Consider the following 24753-nt stretch of genomic DNA (forward strand, 5'->3'; position numbering starts at 1 on the left):
ATGTAAACACATTAGGGAATTGTATAAAATAACTAAATATATTATATATTTTACCTTGTATTAAAACTGTGTTGTGATAAATGTGTTTAATTGTATAGAACTATAAATTCTGAGAGTATCTTTCCTATTTTTTTTCTTTCTCCGCTGTACTTTTTTTCATTTTTTATATTAGAGCCCTTTATTGTAAATTTTGTATTGGTGGAACTTTCAAATATTATGGAGTAAAAAATAAGAAAATAAATTCTAGAAACCAAAGTGGAGAAAATAATTGATTATGATATTGTTGTAAGTGATATGAAACTCTAATAATTGATTATGATAAAACTAAATTAGATTTGATTCTTAAAACATTTTCCTCAATGAGAATGTTTTCTAGTACTGAACCACCTGTCCTTTAAAAATTATTTATTAAGCATAAAATATTCACTTAAAACCCATTTTCATTTTATCTAACTCTAGCCTGAAACCAACCCCTTAAAGGACTTATCTTAACATTGATTTGTGCGCATTATACACTACTCACAGGTTCATTGCAACGAGAAACCCTTCCAAAGCTAAGTGATCCAAATCCTTATGCACTACTTTTATCTCTCCATGTCTGTTTCAATCAGGTAAAAATATTGTGCTGCTTAGCAATAGACACATTCTTGATCTGAGTGATGAAAAAAAAGTTGAAAAAATCTGAATTGAACCAAAGAAAGATGATACTATTTTGTTTGAATTCTATTTTCGTCAATCCAAACTGACCCCTTACCAAATCTATGTCCGTAGTGTTTCCAAAATTGTGTCTAAACGTCAAACTAACAGAGACAGAAAATGTGAGATTTTGCAACAAAATTACCATTGTGTTATATCCAATGCTTTTCTGACCCATTTACTCATAATACTATTCATATAGCTATCAACTATTATCTGACTTTCCATTTTGTGTTATAATCTCCTTAGCCTTAGCCTCTAGGTGATACCTCTCCAAGTCATCATCAAGATCTTTAGCAGTCACTTTTATATTATTGCTCTTTACTTTTGCGTGGCCTCTTGAAAAGTGGTGAGACCTCTCCAAGTCATGATCAAGATCTCTAAAATATAACTTTCGACTATATCCCTTCTCTTTTCCACTGCCCCTTGGAAGGTGGTCCTGTACAAAGTCACTGTAGAAACCCATACCTCCAACTCTTCCTCCTTTGCTGCAAACAACGTAGTACAGAACTTACAATCAATAGAAGTTACTTGAGAAAAGGGACGTGCAGGAATAAACCTGACCATGTATAATCACAATTCCATGGCATTGCCATGGTAACATATTAGGGAATGTGGCTCCAAACTCCACATACGTTTACCCCTTAAAAAATTATTCATTTACACAGACAAAATAACTACTTAAATTTCTAATTTTACTCAATATCTAAAATGAACAAGGTGATTTCATGTAAGAAGAGAGCAGCAGCAATGTTCAGACTAAGTAATGGAGAAATATATAGAACTGAAAAGCTAAAATGATCAAGGATCAGAATTTCACACCTTAGAAGCGAATCAGTTGGTCTTTCCAGTAAGTTATTTTGACGAAGAGGAGCAAAAACAGGAGTACTAGTTCTAACGAGCTCAATTTGCAATGGTTTTCCATCAAGCCTCATATAGTTGTATTTCTTGATGGCTGATAAAGCATCCGAGTGCCTCATGAACACAACTTCTGCTGTTCCCTTTGATCTCCCATTCTGATCGTAATTAATTGAGTATCTTTTCAATTCACCCTCTTCCGAGAAAAGCAGCTGAAAAGTCAGACATGATTTTTCAATTATTTACATTATTTGTAAACCAAAAAAAACATAGGGTATCTCTAATCACAATTTTTGGATACAGGCCATTTGGGTAGATGTCTCCTAGGTCCATATTGCAGTAATGTCTCCTTGAAGCGTAACCCAATTTCAAATTCATAAACCAGCAGAATGAAAGAGTTGTCAATAGAAATGTCATTTACTTTAATAATAGAATGAGTAGTAACATTTTCTGCACCTCTTCACAGACGCAAACTTTCAGTAATATAAAGTTCCGAGCATGCTACGCACTTGAAGGTAGGCGCAAAATTATGGCACCAATAAGTACAAAAAAATGAAAACAGAATAAACAAATATAGTAAGCACTGCTGAGAAACAAAATCAATACGATGAAAAGTATAGGGTAAAATGTGTTCAGGTCCTTCAATTTTCAGTCCAAAATATCTTGGTTCCAATGCTTCAAAGGTCTTGATTCTTACATGACAATTTGGGAGTTTAATCTATTTTCACAAAACATAAGACACCATGGCGAAGGAGCAGGACCAATTTTGACCCAAAATTGAATAGCCTAAACTATGTTTTACCCAAAACTAAATTTGTAATATCATTATAAAGAAAACATCTACTAGCATACAAATGTGCGAGGAAAAAGGAATCACACCACATTAGAAAGAAAACTCTAACGAAGAAGGGAGAAAATCAAGCAAGAGAGAGTTTCTTGTGTAGATGGTGACAAAACCTTGATATCACCGTTCGAAACTCCATAATCCAAGTTAGATATCAAGAGTTTAGTGCCACTTTCGATCATGGCGGCTCCGTCATCTTCAAACCCCATTTCTGGAAACATTGCGCGTTGCCTTGCCTAACAATCAAAACTGTGAGTCCACTCTAACACTCTTTTTTTTGTCACAGTGATAATAAGGAAAACCTAAATGAACCAATGTGTGGATGAAACCCTAACTCACCTGCGGGACGGGATACGGCGTCGTGCTAGCCGCGCTGCGTACAAACGAGAATCGCCGACGAGATGTCGCCGCCTCGGCAGAGCGCCTCATAATGTCGTCGAGTGACATGTCTATTCCGGCGGCCATTCTCGTCGGAAAAGTGAGGACTTAGGGTTTTGGGAAGAGTTTAGTCTCTGTGTGAAATGAGTTTGTGTTACTCAGAGTATTCGAATACTCAGAGACGAAGAAGAAAGAAAAGAGGGATGCATATTGTGTGTATTCGCCATTGCACGCATTACTTTGTTCCGCAATCAAGAACCGTCGATAAGAATCAAACGGTCACTGTTTTGTCTCTGTAAATCAACTTAAAACACGCGTTCGTGGTATCATCCGTTCATCTTTCATCCAACGATTATGAATGTGCCGAGATATTATCGCTCCAATGACTCCGTTTCCGGGGAAGATTGTGCGCGGTGCGGTGATATTGTGAAAATGATGCTTGGACGCGTGTCAGCGTGTCAAAATGATGCAAAGAAAGCACAAACATTTGGGTTTTTCATTTTGTCACATTTGAGAAAAATAGTTTTTGAAGAATAAAAAAAAAGTCAAAGAAGGTGAAGCATTTCATATGAATGTTTTCTTTCAAACAAAAATGATTTTTCTATGAATACTCAACCAATGGATTAAAATATTATGAGTAACACAAACTCATTTCACACAGAGACTAAGCTCTTCCCAAAATCTTCCCAAAACCCTAAGCCCTCACTTCTCCGACAAGAATGGCTGCTGGAATAGATATGTCACTCGACGACATTATGAGGCGTTCCGTCGATGTGGTGACGTCTCGTTGACAATTCTTGTTTGTTCGCAGTGCGGCCAGAACGACGATGTATCTCATCTCAGAGGTGAGTTAGGGTTTTATCTACGTATTGGTTCATTTCTATTTCCTTATTATTACTATGAATAAAAGAGTGTTAGAATTGACTTACAGTTTTGATTGTTAGGCAAGATAACGCGGAATGATTCCAAAATGGATTTTGAAGATGACTGTATCGTTATGGTTGGAAGGAACACTAAAATATCTAACTTGGATCATGGAGTTTCAAACTAGTGATAGCAATGCTTTGTACTTATATATTTCTTTTTTCTTATCTTATTCTTATTTTATTCCATTCTTATAGCCATTTCGTCATTTCTTATTTTTTTCAAAATTTTAAATTTTCAAACTCTAAAGTCTTTTCGAAACATTTCCAATTTTGAAAATTTTAAATTTTCAACAAAAAAAAATTCAAAAAATTTAATTTCAAAATTTTAAATTTTCAAAACTTTTAAATTTTCAAAACTTTTAAATTTTCAAAACTTTTAAATTTTCAAAATTTAAATTTTCAAAAAAAATAAATTTTCAAAACTTTTAATTTTTAAAAAAAGATAAATTTTCAAAAATTTAAAATTTTCAAAAAAATTAAATATATTAGGCAAAGAATTGGAAACAAAATTTTTATTTGAAATATTTTATGAAAAATATATGTAAGAATAGTTTTCAAATTTATTTAAAAAATCGTCTTTAATCACTGTTAGATTTGAATATCTTCACTACGCATAAACTCACTTACCCACTCTACTTACCTACTTTCCATTTTTTTTTTCTTTCCTTTTCTTTTTCATGTAAAAGCATACTTTCATCATCACTCCTCTTTCTCATTCTATGTTTTGATTAATTTTTGTTAAACCCTAATTTGATCTTTGTCTTATGAAATTGTAATTGAAGTTTGTGACTAGATGAAAGGGAATGACTTAACAAAAGGAGTTGTGGGTACTATCACACCAATAAGTAATTCTCTTTATGTGCATTTCAATTTGTGAAACACTAATTTGACATTTTTCTTATGAAGTTGTGATTGAAACATGTGATTAGAGGCACAATGACTCAACAAGAGGAGGTAGAGAGTAAGTGATGAAAGTCTTTAATCATAAGACATTTTCTGAAAACAATTGTATGGATTTAAATAAAATCATACAAAACAGTGACTAAAATATATTTTCATTTCCTCGTGTTTTATGCAAAAGTTACTTCCAATATGATTTACTTGTTCACAATCTTCAAACAGGGAGAAAATAAGTTAGAAGAACGTAGAAAAAGGAAGACACTGAACTATTTTGAAGCTCCCTACCTTCAAACTCAATGAATATTTTGAAGAATTTTCCCTTAATTTTTTTGTATGAATAGGTGAATGGGGCAAAAAGTGTGTTACCCAACCAACTGACAAGGGACAACCAGCTGACAGGGTCGGTCGGGTGAGACGTATAGTAATGGAGAAAGGTGGAAGGAGTGGGACAAAAACGAAAGATATCATATATGAGCCCAAAGGTTTGAAGGGAGGCCCATGTGTTTGGGTGGAGTTACGAAGGAGCGACGTTGAATGCTCGAAGGACATCCATCGTGAAGTCGTCAAAAGACAAGGCGACATGAAGATCTGAAGAAAAAAAAAAAGAATACACTAAGAAGAAAGAACCCTTCGAGGATGATCGACCTATACAAACAGTATCGAATGGACGACAATAATCAATAACCAATATGTCATCAGCGACATCCGACTTTAACAAATGATGGTAATCCTTTGAAGATAGGGGAAGACTGATGGAGATCAAATAGGAGAGACTTTTATTAATGAAGGAAGAGGTCATTCACCTATACATTTGAAGTTTTTCCTTCTAGTCTTCTCAAAATTTAAAGAAGTATTAAAATAAAGAGAGGACCAAACCTAAAGCCAAAGAAGACTACAAGCTTTCAAGAATGGGCTTCAATTAATATCTCTCTTTATAGTTTCTTTTGTATAAATTTGTAAATAATACATAATAGTGTTCAGGAAGGTGCTAAGAGGGAAACCTAAAGATATCTCTTATGTAAAGCATCTTTAGATATTAGTTTTAGAACATTCTAGTAGTTGACCCTTCATACCTCACTATAGGCGCTAGAAGTGGGAGATGTGCAAGGGACCTTTGGGTAGCTTCCTTTGTAAGCTTCTTGGACACTCATGATCGGTCATCCTTCTATAAAAGGAGGGCTAGAGTCTTTATAATATAGATTTGATATTTTGAGTAAAGAACCTCTCCCAAATTGGTGAGTGATTGAGTGAGATTTGTCTTCTCCTCTTCTAGTCTCATCTTGAGTGCTTCTTGGAATCCTCAAATGGCGACATCTGCACTTATCTTGGAGTCTTCACCCTTCAAGTGGCTTGTTCATCTCCAAGAACTCCAACCACATAAGTTCTCTTCTCTTTTCCATCTTATTCATCCATTTCCATGTCCATATAAACTCTAGAAACATGTCTTAGGCTTTTCTTGCACTTTTGTTCGGTTCATTTGTTCCAATTCCTATTTTGTTCGGTTCATTTCATTTGTTAGTCATTTTAATCGGTTCAATAGCTTTCTTTCTTGCTTTTGTTCGGTTCATTTGTTTTCTAGGTAGTTTTAATCGGTTTATTTGCTTTCTTGTGCATTTCAATCGGTTCATTTAGCAAGAAATGGGTTTCTACATGAGTTTTGGTTTGGTGGCTCAAGTTTTGGTGAGTTCTTGAATGAAAGAACATTGATCCAATTCTAGAAAAGTGCCTATTCATATTCTAACTCAAGTTGATTCCATATGATGTCTATGAATCATCTCTATCTTGCTATTGGAATCATATTAAGGACTGAGGGTCACTCTCATCTCAACTGTTGGATCTCCCTTGATCCAACGACCCATGACGAATGACGCCAAAAAACCTAAGTCATCATTATGGGTCACATCACGCATTTGACGCTGCCAACGTCACATCTCACCTCAAGAAGACCAACCGTCACAACGATCTCAAATAAAGACTCTTCAGATTAACCATCATCGAGCCTGGGGACAAGTGTAGGTCCGCATGATTGAGATTCTAACTCGACACCCGGTCCAGACCGACCGACATGATCAATAATGAAACTGATTAATGACCCATCATTTGTTAATCTCCTTTTATTAGACCCATTTACGATGATGGACCCACAATAATTATATAAATTATCACAAATTTCAAAGGAGCAGGTACGCAATCATCTAATATTAAATACTGAGTGTTGAGTGCTAAGTCTGACTTAAACCTCAAAGCGCCTTTTGCATGTACCATCCGAGTCCGAGTTCAAGGAGAGGAGAACTGGAAAAGCAAGAGTAGCAGTAGTTTGTCTGAGAGGAAGGAAGAAGGTACCGACCGAGAAAAGGTACAATCATTCTTTTAGTCTCAAATCCGTTTGAGAAAAAAAAACCTTGAAAATGTTTATTTAAAAATAGTCAAACTTTTAATTAATTTTGAAAGGTTGCTTTTAATATTGTAACTATACCATTTTATTTACATATCTCTAGAATGTAATTATTTTATACTTGTCGAAACTAACATTTAAGAAAAAAAAATGCAATTTTCATGCACCGGCTATATAAACATTTAATTAATATTCTCAATTAATTAAATTTTAAAAAATAAAGAAAAATATTCTAAATAACAAGAATTCCCAATCTCCTTTTAGAATTAAATAAGAAAAACCTCCTTAAAATTTTAATTCACAATTTATAGCAATAAATAAGGAAATCCCTCATTCAATTTTATATATTTTGGTAAATTATTTAATTTTCCATTTTCCTTTATTAAAAATTTATCTTGGTTCAGAATTTAAGCTCAAATTAAACTGTTTTTTAAAGATAAAAAAAAAATGTTAAAAAAAAAGAGTTTTGAGAGAAAGAAGGAAAGAAGAAAGAAAGAAAATGACGTTATCCCAAACTGCAAAAACTGCACGAAAATGAGGTCATAATAGCCATATTCTGCAAATCCCCGCCTTCCCCTCTCCGCCTTTTATTTCCCACTCTTCATTTCATTTCATTTCTACAGAGAGAAACCTTCCACCATGCACCACCACACCGTTAACCTTCCACCTTCCACCACCACCGTGCCGGCGGCGGTGAAGAATCTTGACCTTCCTTCGCTTCCTCCCAAAACTAAAGAGGAAGGCGAACTCTCTTCCGACGCCGACGACGATGCCGAGGTATTCTTCCTCACGAAACCTATTTTTTCTTATCTTTTTCATTCTTCTCCAATTTGTCTTCCTCACGATACAATCGTTGACTTCCTCCTTCTTCTTCATCTTCTTCTTATTATTATGATTATTATTATTCAGTCCTTTGTTTGTTCTGTTTGTATCTCAGTCACAGAATTTTATTTATTGTTTTTTATTATGAATTGGGAACTCTTTAATTTGTCTTTGTTAGCTAGTGAATTTATCTAGGTTGCTGTAGATCTGAAGAACTACTCGGTTCTGTTTCTCTCCTGTTTGAGAACTATGCAGAGTTGGGCGTTTCTGTTTACTAATTGGTTTTGTTTTTATTTGGATAAAGCAGTGGAAATCGAAAAGGGAAGAGTGTCGAAATTTGATTGCATGTGTTGCTCTTGACTTCGTACTAATTTAAATTTATCATTTCTTTGTTTACTTTCTTTGTTGTTAATGAGTAATTTGTGTGCACCAGGATAATCTTGAAAGCTTGAATGTGCAATCCACTCCTGCTGTTGTGACTGGTTCTGTCCCATTGGTCCGAAAGAGTACACTCGGCGTTCAGGATGGTGAGATTTGCTAACTTTGTATTAAGTGTGTTATCAGCCTTATGTCTCTTCTCTTTTGGTGTCATCTTGAACTTCCCGTGGGTATATATAACTTGTCCGGGCTTATTGGTCTGGTTTATGGATTTGAAAACTTCATCTGAACTATTGCAAGATCTGGAAATGGGTATATTTGATGATATATCTATCTATGATTGCTGATATGATCTTTAGTTTTACATGTTGGATAAGAGCTTTTTTAATGTATTTTTCTTTGAAATCTTATTGTTGTTTTTTTGTGCGTCAAGGATTTCAAATCTTGGTTTAGTGTGCATATCATCTTTCAAAACTCATTTACTGGCTCACACAGTATCTAAATGGTAAATCTTATGGCAATATTTTACAGGCTCCACTAATGTACAGTTGCAAACTACCACACAACCAACTGTGCAGAAGGACTTAAAAAAGAACCAATTACCTCCTAAATCTTCTCCATGGATTGGCCATGTCGGCACTGATAAAAATCTTGTGATAAGCTTCTCTGATGATGATAGTGGTAGTGACCATGAAACTAAAGGTAATACATCCAGGTTAGATAGCAGTATAAAGAGGACTATCTCATCTTTGGGAAAAGTTAACAAGTTAAAGCAAACAAGTTTACCCAAGGAAGTGCCCAAGGGATCATCCTTAAGTCGCACTTTTGTCTCTTCAATGACCAAAATCCCTGGTTCTAATTCTAAGGGTGTTGGATCCATGCCACTAGCACAAGGATCAAGAGCTAGGAATTTCAATCTAGTGAACAAAAATTTAGTGCGTACACGGGATCAAGGATTGGTGTCAAATGACAATAAACTTCAGGATTTGCGGCATCAGATTGCACTTCGGGAAAGTGAGCTCAAGCTGAAGGCAGCCCAGCATAATAAGGAAAATGTTTCAGTTTTGAGTAAGGACCACAGTGCCATGAACCCAAAGAAGCCAGTGGTAATGCCTAGTAAAAGTACTCCTGTTTCCTCCGGACCTACACAATTTGAGCCAACAGAGCCAGCTAGGAAGCGCTTGAAACATAGCACCTCTAATGGTGTCTCTCAAGCTGTTGAGAGTCAGCAAGAATTTCCAGCTGTTAAATCTTTGTTGCCTCCAAAAGACTCTACATTAGGAAACTATTATCCTCAGGAAAGAAACAAGGTTGATCGGGGCCAAAAAGAGATTCCATTATGCAGAGCAGAGCCAAAATCTGGCATATCACGAAGGCAACCTGACAATAATATTGACAATCCATTAGAAAATATGCCTCGTGGTAAATACTTTTTCTTCATATGCCACCTGTACCTTAAGCAACTTTGGTCTGCAAATTGGCTAATGAACTTTGTTATACTAATCTGGATTTTAGAAATTAAAGGAAGGTTTTAATCAAGCTACTTGTACTCTACATCAGATTCCTAAATCCCTAAAATTGAACAAATGTTTCCTGATTTTGTTTTTATCTTTTCAACAACCCCTTAGCTTTTAGGGTGCAGTGTTTTCATTATCATATCTCCAGATTCTGGCCACAAGTTTAAGCAAAGGAGCTTCCAAGTGCCATTGCAAAATTTATATAACGAAATTTTTGTCAAAATATAAAATCATATTGCCATGTCATATGAATGTGTGAAGTATTATTATCTAATCGGACTCAGCTCTTGATTTAAATCTTGGCTAAGTATTACAAAGCCAATCACTTGATAACAACCTTGCCCAAACACTAGACAGTCAAGCATGTTTAAGTTATTTTCTGTTTATAATCTCTCATGATCTAATTATACTGTGTAGGTGATGTCAATTATGGTTGCAATCAAACTGAAAAGAGTAGTAGGCTGGTGAACCCTGGTGTTGCTTCGAATCAAAATGCAGTGCCAGCAAATAGGAGTTCTGATACCGTGTCAAAAAGTTTTGTGAGTTATAGTTTATTTTACTTGACATTTTCCTTTTCTACTTTGTGACTTCAGAAAACTCCATCATTTGATCTTTGTAATAGACTGACTTTTTTTTATTTAGTAGTGAAGTATGGACTTTTTGAACTTGTTATTGTTGTGCCTCTTCACTGTTTTTCTTATAACAGTGTGGGTCCCAGTAGGTCATAAGATAAACCAAGTTAAACTTTTTACAACAAGACAGTGATATTTCTAATATAATTTTGAATTTCTTGATATTGTGATTATGTTGTCTTTAACAATGCCAAATGGTGTAGGATTTTTTTGTACATCGAGTTCTTCCCTGAATAAATTTCTGGTATTAGACATTGAGATAAAGAGGCCTATAATATGTATGACATTATAGTCTTATGTGTTTTTCATCTTGTTTGACTCCCTCTCCTCTCATGTAGGAAGCATTAAGCAATGCAGTTCTTTTGAATCATAATGGCAATGTAAATGCCTCAGAGCATACCAACGTAGATTTTCAGTCATTTTTTGGTATGGAAGAATTGATAGACAAGGAACTTGAGGAAGCTCAAGAGCACAGGCACAAATGTGAAATTGAAGAAAGAAATGCTCTTAAAGCTTATCTTAAAGCTCAGAGGTCTCTGCTTGAGGCTAATGCACGATGCACCAATCTTTATCATAAAAGGGAATTGTATTCAGCCAAGGTACGATCTTTAATTTTAAGCAGTTCTGGCTTATCTTGGCCTTCAGGGCAGCATCAACATCCTGATATAGAGTTGGATTACTTACCTAGACTTGGATATGAAATGCCCACATCGAGCTGTCAGAGGTTGGCTGAGTATAATGGTATCAATAATCCCAGTTTTGATTTTAATAACCAAGGGATCAATAAGAGGAATTCCAATATATCCAATCACCATGTAACTCGAGCAAATTTAGGGTCTGAACCTTTTGGTGAGCCAGATGCCAGTACATCAGAGCCACTGCCTCAAAGGGATAATTATGCTGCAGATGAAAATTACTCTCCCTCAGATGAATTAGGTACATCAGCTAATGAAAATGAAGAGAGCTCTCTATCTGGACATGTTTCTAATCATCACTGTGATGCTGACTATTTTAGGAAACAAGACTCTGTTTCCAAATTAGTGGACAGAGATACAACATCAAATGCAATTTTTTCTTGTGATAATCCTGAGGATTCTTTGCTTCTTGAAGCAAAATTAAGATCTGAATTATTTGCACGATTCGGAGCAAGAGCTAAGAAGAGAAGCAATTCGTGTAATGAAGTAGAGCCTGCTGCTGAACGAGGAGGTGAAAATGAGGTTGGAAATGAGAAAACCCAGGTGCTTCAAAAAGTTGCTGTTCCACACTCTAGGGCAGAAGATATTGATCTTAAAGGTCTTTCTTTTCCTTCAATAAGTGTGTTCTGGTGTGGTGTTTTTCTTATATAGATACAAGTTACAACTGTTAAGTCCTGTGTTACTGATCATGAATCCTTAGCTATAAATGTAGCATATGTAAACTGTATAATTCATATGCTCTTATCTATCCCCCTCTCCCTTGCAGTCACTTTTCTATATCTTTGCTAAAATATATATTTAATTTTTCTAACATGAGTATCTTTGGCACCAAATATTTTAGATTACTAATTTACTATGACTGTATCAACTGTTAATGCAAAAAAAAAAGAACAGAAATCATAGTTCGTATGCTTTTATAGTCAATGTAAGTCTTCATCTCTTGAAATCAGTTCATATGAATGCTGTTTTTAATGCATATATTTTACTATAATTTATGTCTTTTGTCAGCTATTTCGAAAGAACGTGCTTGGAGTATCTATCATATATTTAATGATAAGGTTTTCGTATCATTCAATGTTGGTTTTTGAGTACAATTAGTTTCCTTTATTGAATCCATGCCATCCTTTCGTGCATAGAAATTGTTTATAAGGAGCCTGTTGTAGGCAAATATATGCTACCTAGTTGGTTGCTCAGTTTTTATGATTGTACTCCAAATGTACAGGCTATGATTTTAGTGGCTGAAATTTCTCCAAATGACTGGCCGTTTTAGTTCAACTTTATCATGTTTTTTTATGGACTTGCATGTTTATAACTTGTGTTGAATATTTTGTTCAATAAATCTAGGCATTGAGAGTCATGAAAGGAGTGTCTTTGTGGACATGAGTGAGAATCAAAGTCAGCAAAACATTGGTGGAAATTCTTTGATTGTCAACCACAGCATTGGTTCAAGTGTTCAAGGAGATATGCCTTGTGAAGGTCACCTGTCTACAAATACATTAGACATCCCACCTTTGATTTTTAGGAGTGCATTCAGTAAGCTGAGAGGAATGTTTCCATTCAATACAAATCAATTACAGAGTAAAAATATGTTTATTAATGCTAATGATGCTCCAAATGGAAATTCTACTTCCCTCAGTTCTAATGAAAGAAAGTGTAGCAATGTTTTAGCAATATCAATGCCTGTCAATATTGGAAATTTACTCTCAGATGACAGCTCCTATGGCCACAGTGCTGCAGTTGATCCATTTTGGCCACTTTGCATGTTTGAGCTGCGAGGAAAATGCAACAATGATGAGTGTCCCTGGCAACATGCTAAGGACTATGGTGATGAAAACATTCAGCACAGTGATTCTAATAATGCAGGTATAAAAAATAGTTATTGTTTTGAAACCTATTTTCGTCCTTGTCAAACTTTGAAAATTTCCATGTGGTATTCTTTGGGTGCTTTCGAAAGCTGAAATTTTGCACATATGATATAGGTAGGTCATTGAACAACAAAATTATGTAAAAAGGTGCATGTGCAATAAAGCTTATACATTGTGTGAACCATGTTGGGTTTTGGGTTATAATAGTTCAATTATTAGAGCATTTTAATCTGGAGCTACATCAGAAATACTGATATTTTTAATGAGAGGTTGTGTTAAGCCAATTTTCAGCATGGATGTAGCATGAGACAAACAAAGGCATATTTTTCTTCAAAGAGTGACTTAAGAAAGAAAAAATGCAATAAAATGAGAGAAATGACAAAGAATAATGACTTTCGAGTCTCTAAATATCTAAAATATGCTATTTGTACAACACAATTACAGCCATGAGATGTGTGATGTGATAGAGAGATAAAGTGAAAAAGTGTTGTATATAAATTGTTCTATTCTATAAATAACACATTTTAATATCTTATGATTTGCTAACTTAAACTCTAATGGCACTGTTTTGTAGGCATCTAATACTTCCTTGAGCTATATTTAATGAACAAATCCTTGTAATTCAGATTTCAGATTAAACTACTAAAATTCCTTCTTGACGCATGAAAATGATTTCTTTATTCTTCATCAAAGGCGAACCACAATATTGAAAAATCTAGAAATGTGTAGTGTATTGACTTGACTATTAAGTAATACTGTAACTCCATCATCGACTACTAACCATAAACAGTGTGGATATTAATAAATGGAATTTGATCACAGAATCTGAAGTATATTATTTTTAGATTGCTTTTCTGAAGACTTATTGACTATTTTTGTCAAGGGAGATTACCATTGCATCAACAGAATTGGGATGGTGTGGCAAAAGTTCCGGAGTGTCACAAAGCTACTATTCTACCAACTTACCTTGTTGGTTTAGATACTCTGAAAGCAGATCAATTTGCATATAAACCTGTTGTGGCGCATAGAAACGCTCAATGCTGGCAGAAACATTTCACCCTTACTTTAGCTACTTCAAGTCTGCTTGGAAATGGCATACCTGTGGATGGTCCGTTACTGAATGGTGGTAATGAACGCATAGAGGTCCATGGGGCATGGAACAAACAATTGTCTTCTTTTCATTGGAGGAGTGGATCTGGGGTTTGTTGCTTTTAACTATTTTTTTGTTTTGTTTATTACACTTCTATTGGTTTTCTATTATTATCTTTTTAATTATGTTTCAGTCTAAGACTCCAAGGTTATCACTCAGATGCAGAAGTGAGCAAAATGGGTCAACTGTAATTATTTTTTGATTTTTTATGATTTTATTTTGGTTTTGTAGAATCATTTTTAGGATTTATTTCTTTATACGTGTGATGGTTAACAGTTAGAAAAATGCATGCTTGCCAACAAGTTTTATTGTGCCTATAGAGGGATCTAATTGAATTGAAAATAGGATAAAATTTTAATTTTCTATTTTATTCCTAGAACACTTACCCTGTGGATTCTAGGTTACATGGTGAAAATGTTCAGTCCTCTCATGTCTCTTTAGTCCTTCTGTCCATTGTCACACTTCCATTCTTATATTTTGTGTAATTGTTATTGTCTGTACATATATATATATTGTATGTTAGCTGTTTGTGTATGTAGCTTGATGAACTAACCAAAGAGTTTCTTTCTAGTCATGATTATAGTTCTTGGAGCTTTAAATGAGTTAATTTGAGAACTTGGAGTGGAAAAGTATTTATTTTGTAAAAGGAAATTTTCCCCTCCAGTTTTATTGAGAACTTTCATGTGTATTTAACTATATCCCTGGTCAACACGTTCATTAATCTGGTTTTGATACCCTAGTTCAAATTTATGGATTCCTAGTATTCCTTTATGCATACTAAATTTCCATTTATTTATTGCATACTTAACCAAATTAAACAGGCTATGGCTGATAGTGAACAATCTGTTGAGATGGCTCTTCTTATTCTCAACCATGAAATTAATAAAGTGCAGGGTGTAAGGAAGGTAACAGTTGCATTTGGACTGTGTGAATGGTTAGTGTTCAATTCGTCCACCTATTTCCATCTCAAATTTTGGATTTTCCAGGCCCTATCTGTACTGTCAAAAGCACTGGAAAATGATCCAACATCTGTGGTTCTCTGGATTGTTTATCTACTCATTTATTACGGAAATTTGAAGCCAAATGACAAGGATGACATGTTCTTGTGTGCGGTATGTTTTTCTTTGCTTCCTAATTTTGTGTAGTCTGTGCCCGGGAGAATATTTCCTTCGTCTGAAAGGAGAATGGGGAATTTATGAAAATATATTTAATATAGATGGTAAACTCAGTAAATCTACTGATAGACTTTATGTATTATCCAGATTCTGGATAGGTTGTGGTTTGGTTTGTGTGATAACTAATGGTGTCTTTCTGTTTTGCTTCTATTTCCCACGTAGAAGTAAAAATACAAATCCAAAGTACATTTCCTCCATCCATCATTTTACATAATATAAGAAGAACTTTAGTTATACACCCAAACATATCGTTAGAACCTGTCTATCATTTTATAGAAGGCTAGTTATTGGCAAGTATATTCAGGGAATGACGGGTGAATGGTTGAATTAAAAAGCATTTTAAGACAGTCTTGTTCGGAACGTGGGCTATTGTGTGTTTATTTTTTTTAGTTTTGTCCTTCTGTCTTTAGATAAGAGAGAATTTCTTGGTCTCTGCTTCAATTCTCTTTTAACTTTTTGTTAGCTTGTTAATTCTTCCTTTTGAGAACTGAATGTGGGCTGTGAAAACACTCAACTGTTGTTTCCCAGGTCAAGCTCTGTGAAGAATCTTATGTACTGTGGCTCATGTATATCAATAGTCAGGGAAAGCTTGATGACCGACTGATTGCCTATGATACTGCCCTTTCAGTTCTCTGTCAGCATGCATCTGCCAATCCCAAGGACAAAGTACACGAAAGTGCATGCATATTGGACCTTTTTCTGCAGATGATACATTGCCTATACATTTCAGGGAATGTTGAGAAGGCCATTGAAAGAACTTATGGAATATTCCCTACAACAACAAAATCCAATGAGCCGCATCATCTGTCACTCTCAGATATACTCAATTGCTTAACAGTTTCTGACAAATGTGTATTCTGGATTTGTTGTGTTTACTTAGTTATTTACAGGAGATTGCCTGATGCTGTAGTTCAGAAGTTTGAATCTGAGAAAAATCTTCTTGATATTGAATGGCCCTTTGTCAATTTATCTGAAGATGACAAGGAGATGGCTATTAAACTTGTGGAAACAGCTGTTGAATCTATTGATTCTTTTGTCTATAACGAATCTGGAAAAAGTGAAGTTAATCTCAGGTCTGCTCAACTTTTTTCTCTCAATCATCTGAGATGCATGGCTGCCCTTGATAGCAGAGAATGCTTTAGAGATTTGCTGGATAAATACATTAAGTTGTATCCGTCGTGCTTAGAACTGGTCCTGGCATCAGCTCGTATACAAAAACTGAATATTCATGTTGATAGTTTCATGGGATTTGAGGAAGCCATTAACAGATGGCCAAAAGAAGTTCCTGGTATACATTGCATCTGGAATCAGTATATTGAAAATGCCCTCCACAATCAAAGAACTGATCTTGCAAAAGAAATTACAGTTAGATGGTTCCAAGATGTTTGGCAAGGACAAGATCTCCCTATTGAAGGGATGAAGATCACTGACAAGGGTAATTCTTGTAGCTCATTCGGAATGGGTGCAAAATTTGTTTCAGACAGATCCAGCACTGATCATAAGCAAATAGATACAATGTTTGGATTTCTTAATCATTCTCTCTATAATTTTTTCCAGAATGATAAAACAGCAGCATGCACAGCTTTTGACAAGGCAAAGAGTACTGCTAATTTTGGAGGTTTAGAGCAATGTATGAGAAAATATGTGATGTTTCTGGTTTATGATGCGTTGAGCTTGAAGGAGGATGGTCCCGATGGTGCCATTAAGAAGATTTTGGAGTTATATACAGATGCTTCCTCTCAGGCATTGCTAGTCCCCAAGGTGTTGACAAGAAAAATTGTTGACAACATCAAGAAGCCAAGACTACAGCATCTCATTAGTAACATAATTAGTCCGGTTACATTCGACTGTTCTCTACTAAATTTGATACTTCAATCATGGTTTGGTTCATCTCTTCTACCCGAAACTACTAGTGACCCCAAACATTTGGTTGATTTTGTTGAAGCCATTATGGAGGCCGTTCCTCACAACTTCCAATTAGCTATTACTGTGTGCAAACTATTGATCAAGCAATACAATTCTTCTGACTCAAAACCAGCCAGTCTTTTGTTTTGGGCTTGTTCAACCCTGGTAAATGCAATTTTGGATTCCATGCCAATACCACCAGAATACGTCTGGGTGGAAGCTGCTGAGCTTTTGCACAATGCTATGGGCGTTGAGGCAATACTTGACAGGTTTTATACAAGGGCTCTAGCAGTGTATCCATTTTCTATCATGTTGTGGAAATACTTCTATAAGCTATATATGACCAGTGGACATGCAAAGGATGCTGTTGATGCAGCAAAAGAAAGGGGTATTGAACTTGATTAACTAAAGATTTAGGAACTGATTCGGAATGTATGGTTTGGTAGGATCAACATAATTACAGATGGGAAATTAGATGCCAGTTTTGCACCCAACCTACACGCAAAAAACAATTTTGTATCCACACATGGGAAAGCTAGTCCACCATAGGGAAATGTTAATAACTCTTAGATACTTCTTTTAACATTTTTTTATCATTGGGTGAAACCTTGTGCTGGGAACACAATAACTTGAACCTTATCTCTATTTAGGTATGAGCAACATGAGGTTTTATCTGTTAGTGTTGAAGGAGTGTCAGAATTGAGTTACTATCATTTCTTCCACGTTATTACGCTGGACATGGTGGTATCATATTTTGAATATTCCAATTTTGTAGACTTATACTTTTTTTTTTTTGAAAGATTGTAGATTGTTACTTGACAGAAGGAATGAAAGAAAATATTACCTAAGGTCTTGTGCTTGGTGTTGTTTTTTATTCGTTTGAGGTGACAGTTCATTGTGTTTTACCCGTTTAAGCATGTTCTTTTGTTTATTAAAGTTTACAAAATTAGGAAAGAGAATAAGTAAACAGGATGTGAAATTCACAAATTTTTTTATTTTTAATATTTTTCGACTAATAAAAGAAATGTATTTAAAAGTGTGTTATTGACTCTCTTTTTACGAATATTTTCATTATTTCTCTTCAAATACCAGGCCTCGAAATTCAATGGTTAACAAAACTAAGTTAATTATATGATTGAATGGTAGCATTAACCACATAAATGAAATTAGAATGATAATAGAAGAATTTGAGGTTGAAAGTTTCCAGAATGCAATGCCTGTTAGAAATAAACAGAATGAAATCAAATGAGTATATTGTTCTTAGCTATATATTCTAGTCACACCCATTTATACAATTATTTGTTAAAATATTAATGGATTTAGATGTTATTGTAAAAATTATTATTAATTAGTTGTATATAGAAAATAAGTTATCAACTAATTATTTTTCTATCCATGTATGTTTATAACATACCCTTATTAACTTTTCATTCGAAATTTTTATTGATCTCAGATATTTAAATTTATAACTTTCTGGCGTCACATATTTTATATTTTACTTTGTGAATCATTCTTATAATTTTTTAAAATTGCAACGAATATACTATCTCTTACTGCTAATTAAGCAAAAACACTTTTGTTTTCTAAATCTACGCCTACAATTCAAATTTAATGTTAATCACTTAATGCAAAAAAAAAAGATAATTCTTTATCTAAATCAACTTTTATACTATGAATTTGAAGTAACTACTAGATTGGAATATTTATAAATAATTATCAAGAAAAATTATTACTAATCCTACTACTAAAAATGTGCTCGAAGAATACTGTAGGCGCTACAAATCTCAATATCCTTCTACGAATGAATCCTCAATTGTTTATTTGAAAAAAAAAATCTGATGTTTAAGTCATAAAGAACACAAAAATGATAATATATGCGTCAAACATGAATATGAGTGTATTGAATAAGATGAATTGTACTTCATGGAGAATTTGTCTTTAAAGGACCTTTAGAATGACTCTTAGGTTGACCTTAATGGTAGTTATTATGGTTCTTAAGTAGTCGCTCAACGTTTACAATTCATTGAATTGACCGTTCAACTCATGATGGACATTTATAAAATTAGAGTTCGGTTATAGAATACTAATAGTCATTTCGAGTTAAGGACATTTTTAACTTTGCGACGGGTAGGTACATAAATCGATATGAAAATTATAGTAAAGTCTGTAATAACCTTAATCTCAAGTTCCTTCATATTATTAACTTTTATAAACATAATGACGTCTCTTTAAACCCCTCTATTATTTGCAGCAATGAATTAATCATGTTCGAAAATAACCCCCGAATCATCGGAGGTCAGTACAGTTCTCTTAACTCTTGACGGAAGATTTGTACACTCAATAGTTTCACATAACTTAAGAATTGATCTCAATAACAAATTATATATACATTTTTCTCTTAATCACGTTTTTTTTAAAATAAAATCACGAGAGAATTTCAAATTCTAAAAAAATAATACTTTAACCTTAGTATGCTACCTCAAAAAATATGAAATTGATATAATTACCACTAATAAAATAATACTTATTTCATTATTTTAAAATTCAGATTAGAGGAACGCAAATTTATCAATTACTTTAATCAGTCCCAATTAAGAATATTTCTTTAATCTTGAAATCATACATGTATTCTAAAACCTTCTAAAAAGAGCAATTTATTATTGTATCCAATTTGTTTACTATGATACGCAAATCAATTTAAATGAAGTTGTTCTAATTTAATCCGCAGTGTCAACTATATGCTAAAAAAACCTCTTTTATAGTTATAGATAAATAAAAACTCTCAAAATTATTATTTTTAAAATGTGTTTATAAGAATTATTATTTATTAATATTAACATTGAATCCGTTTTCTCCTTTTTTTGGTGTTTAAAACGAGACACTATTCCCTCTCACGGTAATTTAGCTATAACCGCGAGAATTCAAATCCCTGAATTTGGCGAGATGAGGCCAGAGAGCCTTTTGCTACTGCGCCACCGCAGCGAGAAGTGCTCCGTCGGCTGCCCCGTACTAAATCGCTGCCTCCACGGCGGCGTTCCCTGCCACTCCATCACGGAGTTTGTCGGCGAGAGCGGTTCCGGCAAGACGCAGCTCTGCCTCCAACTCGCCCTCTCCGCCCAACTCCCCTCCTCCCGCGGCGGCCTCTCCGCCTCCTCCATCTTCATCCACACCGAGTTCCCCTTCCCCTTCCGCCGTCTCCGCCAACTCTCAGGTGCCTTCCGCACGTTGCACCCCGACCTCCCCGACCCCTGCGACCGCGTCTTCGTACGCGCCGTCCACTCCGCCAACGAGCTCCTCCACCTAATTCCAACCATCGAAACGTTCCTCTTGTACTCTCGGTCTCGGTGGCGGCCGGTGCGAATCGTCGTCATCGATTCCATCGCGGCTCTCTTCCGCTCCGATTTCGAGAACACCGGAGCAGACCTCCGGCGCAGGTCGTCGCTGTTCTTCGGAATCTCGGGCGGATTGCGGCGGTTGGCGAAGAGATTTGGGCTGGCGGTGGTGGTGACGAATCAGGTTGTGGATTTCATCGGAGATGGTGATGTGAGGGTTGGGAATTCGAGTAATGGGCTTTTTTCGTCGGGCCGACGGGTCTGCCCTGCCTTGGGCCTGTCTTGGGCCAATTGTGTTAACTCGAGGGTGTTTTTATCGCGTGATGAGGACGGGCCTGTGAGAATGAGGAAAATGAGTGTTGTGTTCGCTCCTCATTTGCCTCATTCTTCTTGCCACTTTCTTATCAAAGGAGAAGGCGTTCTTGGCGTTGAGGATTTGCAGCCCCAACAAGACAAAACTGTTTGACTTGTTTTCACCAACCAACCTTCTACACTCTTATGTATATCTATTTATTATCTTCACTCTGCAACACCACACCATAACTTATTGTACTGGTTTCAAGCTGTGATTAACTGTAATATATCAAATCATTGATGAACTTTGCATATAACTTTTTACCTTGCAAACAATGATTTCTTTTTGTCAAACATGTTGTAACAAGTTCTTCTCTATTTGCATGCTATAATACTGGTTTGAGAAATGGATGGTCCTTGCTTATGAGCTCCAACCCAACTATACCCGGGTTTTTTCTTCAATCCATGGTCGATCATGTTTGCTCTTGTTCTTCTGGCATCGATCCACCTACCACATTGAGCATATATGTCTGACAAAACTACAAAATGAACTGCGTTTCTTGGTTCAAGTTTATGGAGGTGATGAAGGGCAACCTCTCCTAACTTCACATTGGAATGCATTTTACATGCTCCCAGAAGGGCACCCCAGACCTGAGCATCGGGTTCTGTTGGCATTCTATCAATTAAACTCAAAACTTCGTCGAATAAACCAGCACGGCCTAAAAGATCCACCATGCAAGCGTAGTGTTCCATGTTGGGCTGAAGATTGTGCTTCTCGGTCATGGCATGGAAAATGTTCTTTCCTTCTGGAATCAAACCAGCATGTCTGCAGGCAGATAGTACACTTATGTAGGAAAGTGAATCAACATGGACATGGTTCTCTTGCATAAGTGAAAAAAGTGCGAGGGCTAGTTCACCTTGGCCATGCATTGCATAACCTGAAAGCATTGCATTCCATGAGTTCGTGCCTTTATTTTCCATCTCATGAAAGCATTTCTCTGAATAACTGAGTTGCCCACATTTAGCATACATGTCAATAAGACTGTTTCCGACCAGGGTACTTGATATAAATCCCATTCTGACTATGCAGGCATGAAAAGCCATGGCCTCTCTTACCATTGACAAATATGTTACAGCCGGAAGGATGATCACAAAGGTGACTAAATTGGGCCTTACACTTTCTAATTTCATTTGGTTGAAGGTGGAAATTGCTTCATTAGCACCTCCGTTATGCAGGTACCCCGCAATCATCACATTCCAAGGTACCTCATCCTTTACATGCTTGATTAATTGAAACAAGTTTTCAGCTGAGAAAAGGCTTCCGCATTTTGCATACATGTCTATTAGAGCAACTCTTACATGCATGTCACATTCAAAACCACTCTTTATAGTATTTCCATGAAAGCAGCTTCCTAGGTCTAGGTCATCCAGAAGGGAACAAGCTGAAACCAAACTCACCATGGTTCCACTATCTGGTTGAATCCCAGTTAACTGTAATGTATGGAACATTTTGAAGGCAAGACGCGGGTCACCAAATTTGGTAAACCCATTTATCAAAGTATTCCATGCCACAACATCTTTATACTGCATTCTGTTGTTGAATAACGCCATAGCATACATAAATAATTCACATCTAGTGTACATGGAGACAAGGGTTGTCGCAACTGAAATATCAGACACCATGTCTGCTTTAATAGTGTAGCAGTGCACAATCTTACCTAACCCCGCATTTGAAATGTCTTCACATGCAGAAACAAGAATTTTCAGAATCGTTTTATCTGGTTTCAAACCTTCATGCCACATCTCTTGGAATATAGACAATGCTTCTCCAGGAAATCCTGCTTGGACAAGAGCTGATAAAAAGGCAGACCAAGCAACCAAATCTCTTCCTTTAAGACTCAGAAACAACTCTTTAGCTTTTTTCAACTCACCACATTTTGCATACATGCTCACAATAGGAGTAGCAACAACAATATCTGACATTATCCCTTCATGTAAAGCATAATGATGAACATCCCTCCCTTTCTCTAGGTCTCTCATCTCTGCAGCCGCTAAAAGGGAATTCACAACCGATACCTTATTCATCTTAATACGTTGTTGTTTCATTTTATCAAGTAATTGAAGCACCTCAAAGAAACAGCCATGATGTACATATCCAGCCATCATCGTTGCCCACGAGACATCATCTTTAACCTGCATCTCGTCAAATATCCGACGAGCCAAATTCACCTCACCACATTTAGAGTACATATCTATCAATGAATTAGAAACCACACCAAATAAACCTCTCCTAACCACATAACAATTAATAGACTTGCAAGAACCAACATCCTCTAGTTTAGAAACAGCCGGAGCCAAGTTCAAGATGCTCACAGAATCAGGCTCCACACCCTCCTTCTGCATCCTCCGAAATATTTCCATTGCTTCACAAGGGTTTGAGCTCTGGGAATACCCTGAAATCATTGTATTCCAGGAAGCAACATCCTTCATGGGCATTTTATCAAATACCTTTCTTGCACTGTCCAAGTGACCCATCTTACAGTACATATCAACAAGTCCAGTCCCAATAAAGACATCACACTCTAACTCCCTGGAAGTTATATCTTGGTGAATGGCAACACCCTCACGGAACTTCAAAGCACCAGTGCAAGCCTTCAAAACAAAGGTGAATGTGTACTTGTCAGGTTCAAGTCCCACACATAACATTCTATGATACAATTTTATTGCTTCCTGGAATAGACGGAGTCTAGAATAGGCTCTAATCAATGAGTTCCACAGAATAAGAGATGGGTTTGTGATTGATATAGGTGTTGATTGAGCCAAGGTGCACTGTTCTGAGACAATTAAACGGGCATGGATTTGGAGCAAAGGGTTCAAGTGTTTGCATGAACGAAGAAGGTGAAGGTAGTAGTGATTATGGTTGCAATATTGTTGAATGTTGGTGGTGGTTGGAGAAATTACAAAGGCATCCGAATGAACATGCCGTGGGTGATGGTGAACTGAATGTGTCGCTGTTCTCATTCTCAATCTCAATCTCATTGTCATAGTTTAATCTTTCTTTTCTTCACAAGCTTGCAACACTCCTCCATAACACGACCACAACCTAGGACCTGCTAAGGTTTTGGTTTCATATCCTTTCCTACTTATATTTGCACATATGACATATTAACACTCTTAACAGTAGAAACATATACTTTATTTAATAAATCAATGTTTTATTTATTTTTATTTAAAAATATTATTATATTATTATAAATACTATCAACAAAACAAAATTCTTGACTGAAATTATAAACCAACTTACTCATTCATCTTATTTTATTTATTATTTCGCATGAAATGTATTTTAGTTTCTTGAAGCTCAAAATTGATTTTATTCCATACATTTTAGAAATATTGGTTTTGGTTTTTGAGAAATGTGAAAAATTTAGCCGCATGTCAAATCAAAGTGAAGTATATCAATAAATGTGTAATGGAAGAGAAAGTCTCGTTAAAAATAATCCCATTATTCTATAAAATTAGTAGATATTTCACGTTTATAAAATAATAATATTATTATGCTATAAATAATAATATGTAATAAAAATGAAGTAAAAAATTAGAGATAAAATTCATTGCATCTCAAAGATAACATGAACAAAATCACAAATTTTAAATATATGGACTAAAACAAATTTCAACAAAATCTTTTGACTGTTATTTCCACGTGTGCTGTAAAAAAACTTCTATGTCTTTTACTTTAGTCTACAAATTCAACTAAATTCTTGTCTAACATAAATTTAACCTTTTGAGACAAATTTCAAACATGAATTTATATTGTGTTAAACTAAATTTCTTACTAAGTTTTTCTATGAAAAACTTAAAATGTAACTTGTTTTAGTTTTTTTAATATGGTAAGAATGTTATGTTACTTTTACTATATTATTTAATATTATAAACAGATATTTTTGGTAAATAATTTTAAATCTTCCTAAAACACCTTTTCTATATA

General features: G+C 35.3%; 4 protein-coding genes across 5 annotated transcripts; 2 read left to right on the plus strand and 2 right to left on the minus strand.

Annotated features, from left to right (window-relative positions):
• Positions 1-686: 686 nt before the first annotated feature.
• On the minus strand, positions 687-3246 carry LOC137823434 (THO complex subunit 4B). 2 transcript variants are annotated; one of them, XM_068628569.2, is made up of 4 exons: positions 2738-3246; positions 2512-2634; positions 1519-1766; positions 687-1184 (listed from the first exon to the last, which is right to left on the minus strand). In XM_068628569.2, exons 1-4 carry the CDS (start codon positions 2861-2863, stop codon positions 902-904), a joined length of 780 nt encoding a protein of 259 aa, XP_068484670.1. In that variant the 5' UTR covers positions 2864-3246; the 3' UTR covers positions 687-901. The 2 variants fall into 2 exon arrangements, with proteins under 2 accessions (XP_068484670.1, XP_068484672.1); XM_068628571.2 differs by lacking the exon at positions 2512-2634 and having other exon boundaries at positions 2738-2987.
• Positions 3247-7497: 4251 nt separating this feature from the next.
• Positions 7498-17984, plus strand: LOC137823496 (zinc finger C3H1 domain protein). The gene is made up of 10 exons (XM_068628663.2): positions 7498-7774; positions 8253-8346; positions 8729-9619; positions 10132-10253; positions 10685-11639; positions 12386-12904; positions 13790-14106; positions 14878-14961; positions 15043-15168; positions 15760-17984. The coding sequence occupies exons 1-10, from the start codon at positions 7637-7639 to the stop codon at positions 17539-17541; spliced, it is 5028 nt and encodes a 1675-aa protein (XP_068484764.2). The 5' UTR covers positions 7498-7636; the 3' UTR covers positions 17542-17984.
• A 1916-nt stretch (positions 17985-19900) lies between these two features.
• Positions 19901-23887, minus strand: LOC137824488 (Pentatricopeptide repeat (PPR) superfamily protein). Its single transcript, XM_090293399.1, has 2 exons — positions 21088-23887; positions 19901-20992 (listed from the first exon to the last, which is right to left on the minus strand). The coding sequence occupies exon 1, from the start codon at positions 23805-23807 to the stop codon at positions 21138-21140; it is 2670 nt and encodes an 889-aa protein (XP_090149525.1). The 5' UTR covers positions 23808-23887; the 3' UTR covers positions 19901-20992; positions 21088-21137.
• Positions 20080-21116, plus strand: XRCC3 (homolog of X-ray repair cross complementing 3 (XRCC3)). Its single transcript, XM_068630149.1, has one exon. It carries the CDS (start codon positions 20080-20082, stop codon positions 20932-20934), a length of 855 nt encoding a protein of 284 aa, XP_068486250.1. The 3' UTR covers positions 20935-21116.
• Positions 23888-24753: the final 866 nt, after the last annotated feature.

Source organism: Phaseolus vulgaris, chromosome 8, assembly GCF_051622355.1.
Source record: "Phaseolus vulgaris cultivar YP4 chromosome 8, ASM5162235v1, whole genome shotgun sequence".
In the NCBI taxonomy this organism is placed as follows: Eukaryota; Viridiplantae; Streptophyta; class Magnoliopsida; order Fabales; family Fabaceae; genus Phaseolus; species Phaseolus vulgaris.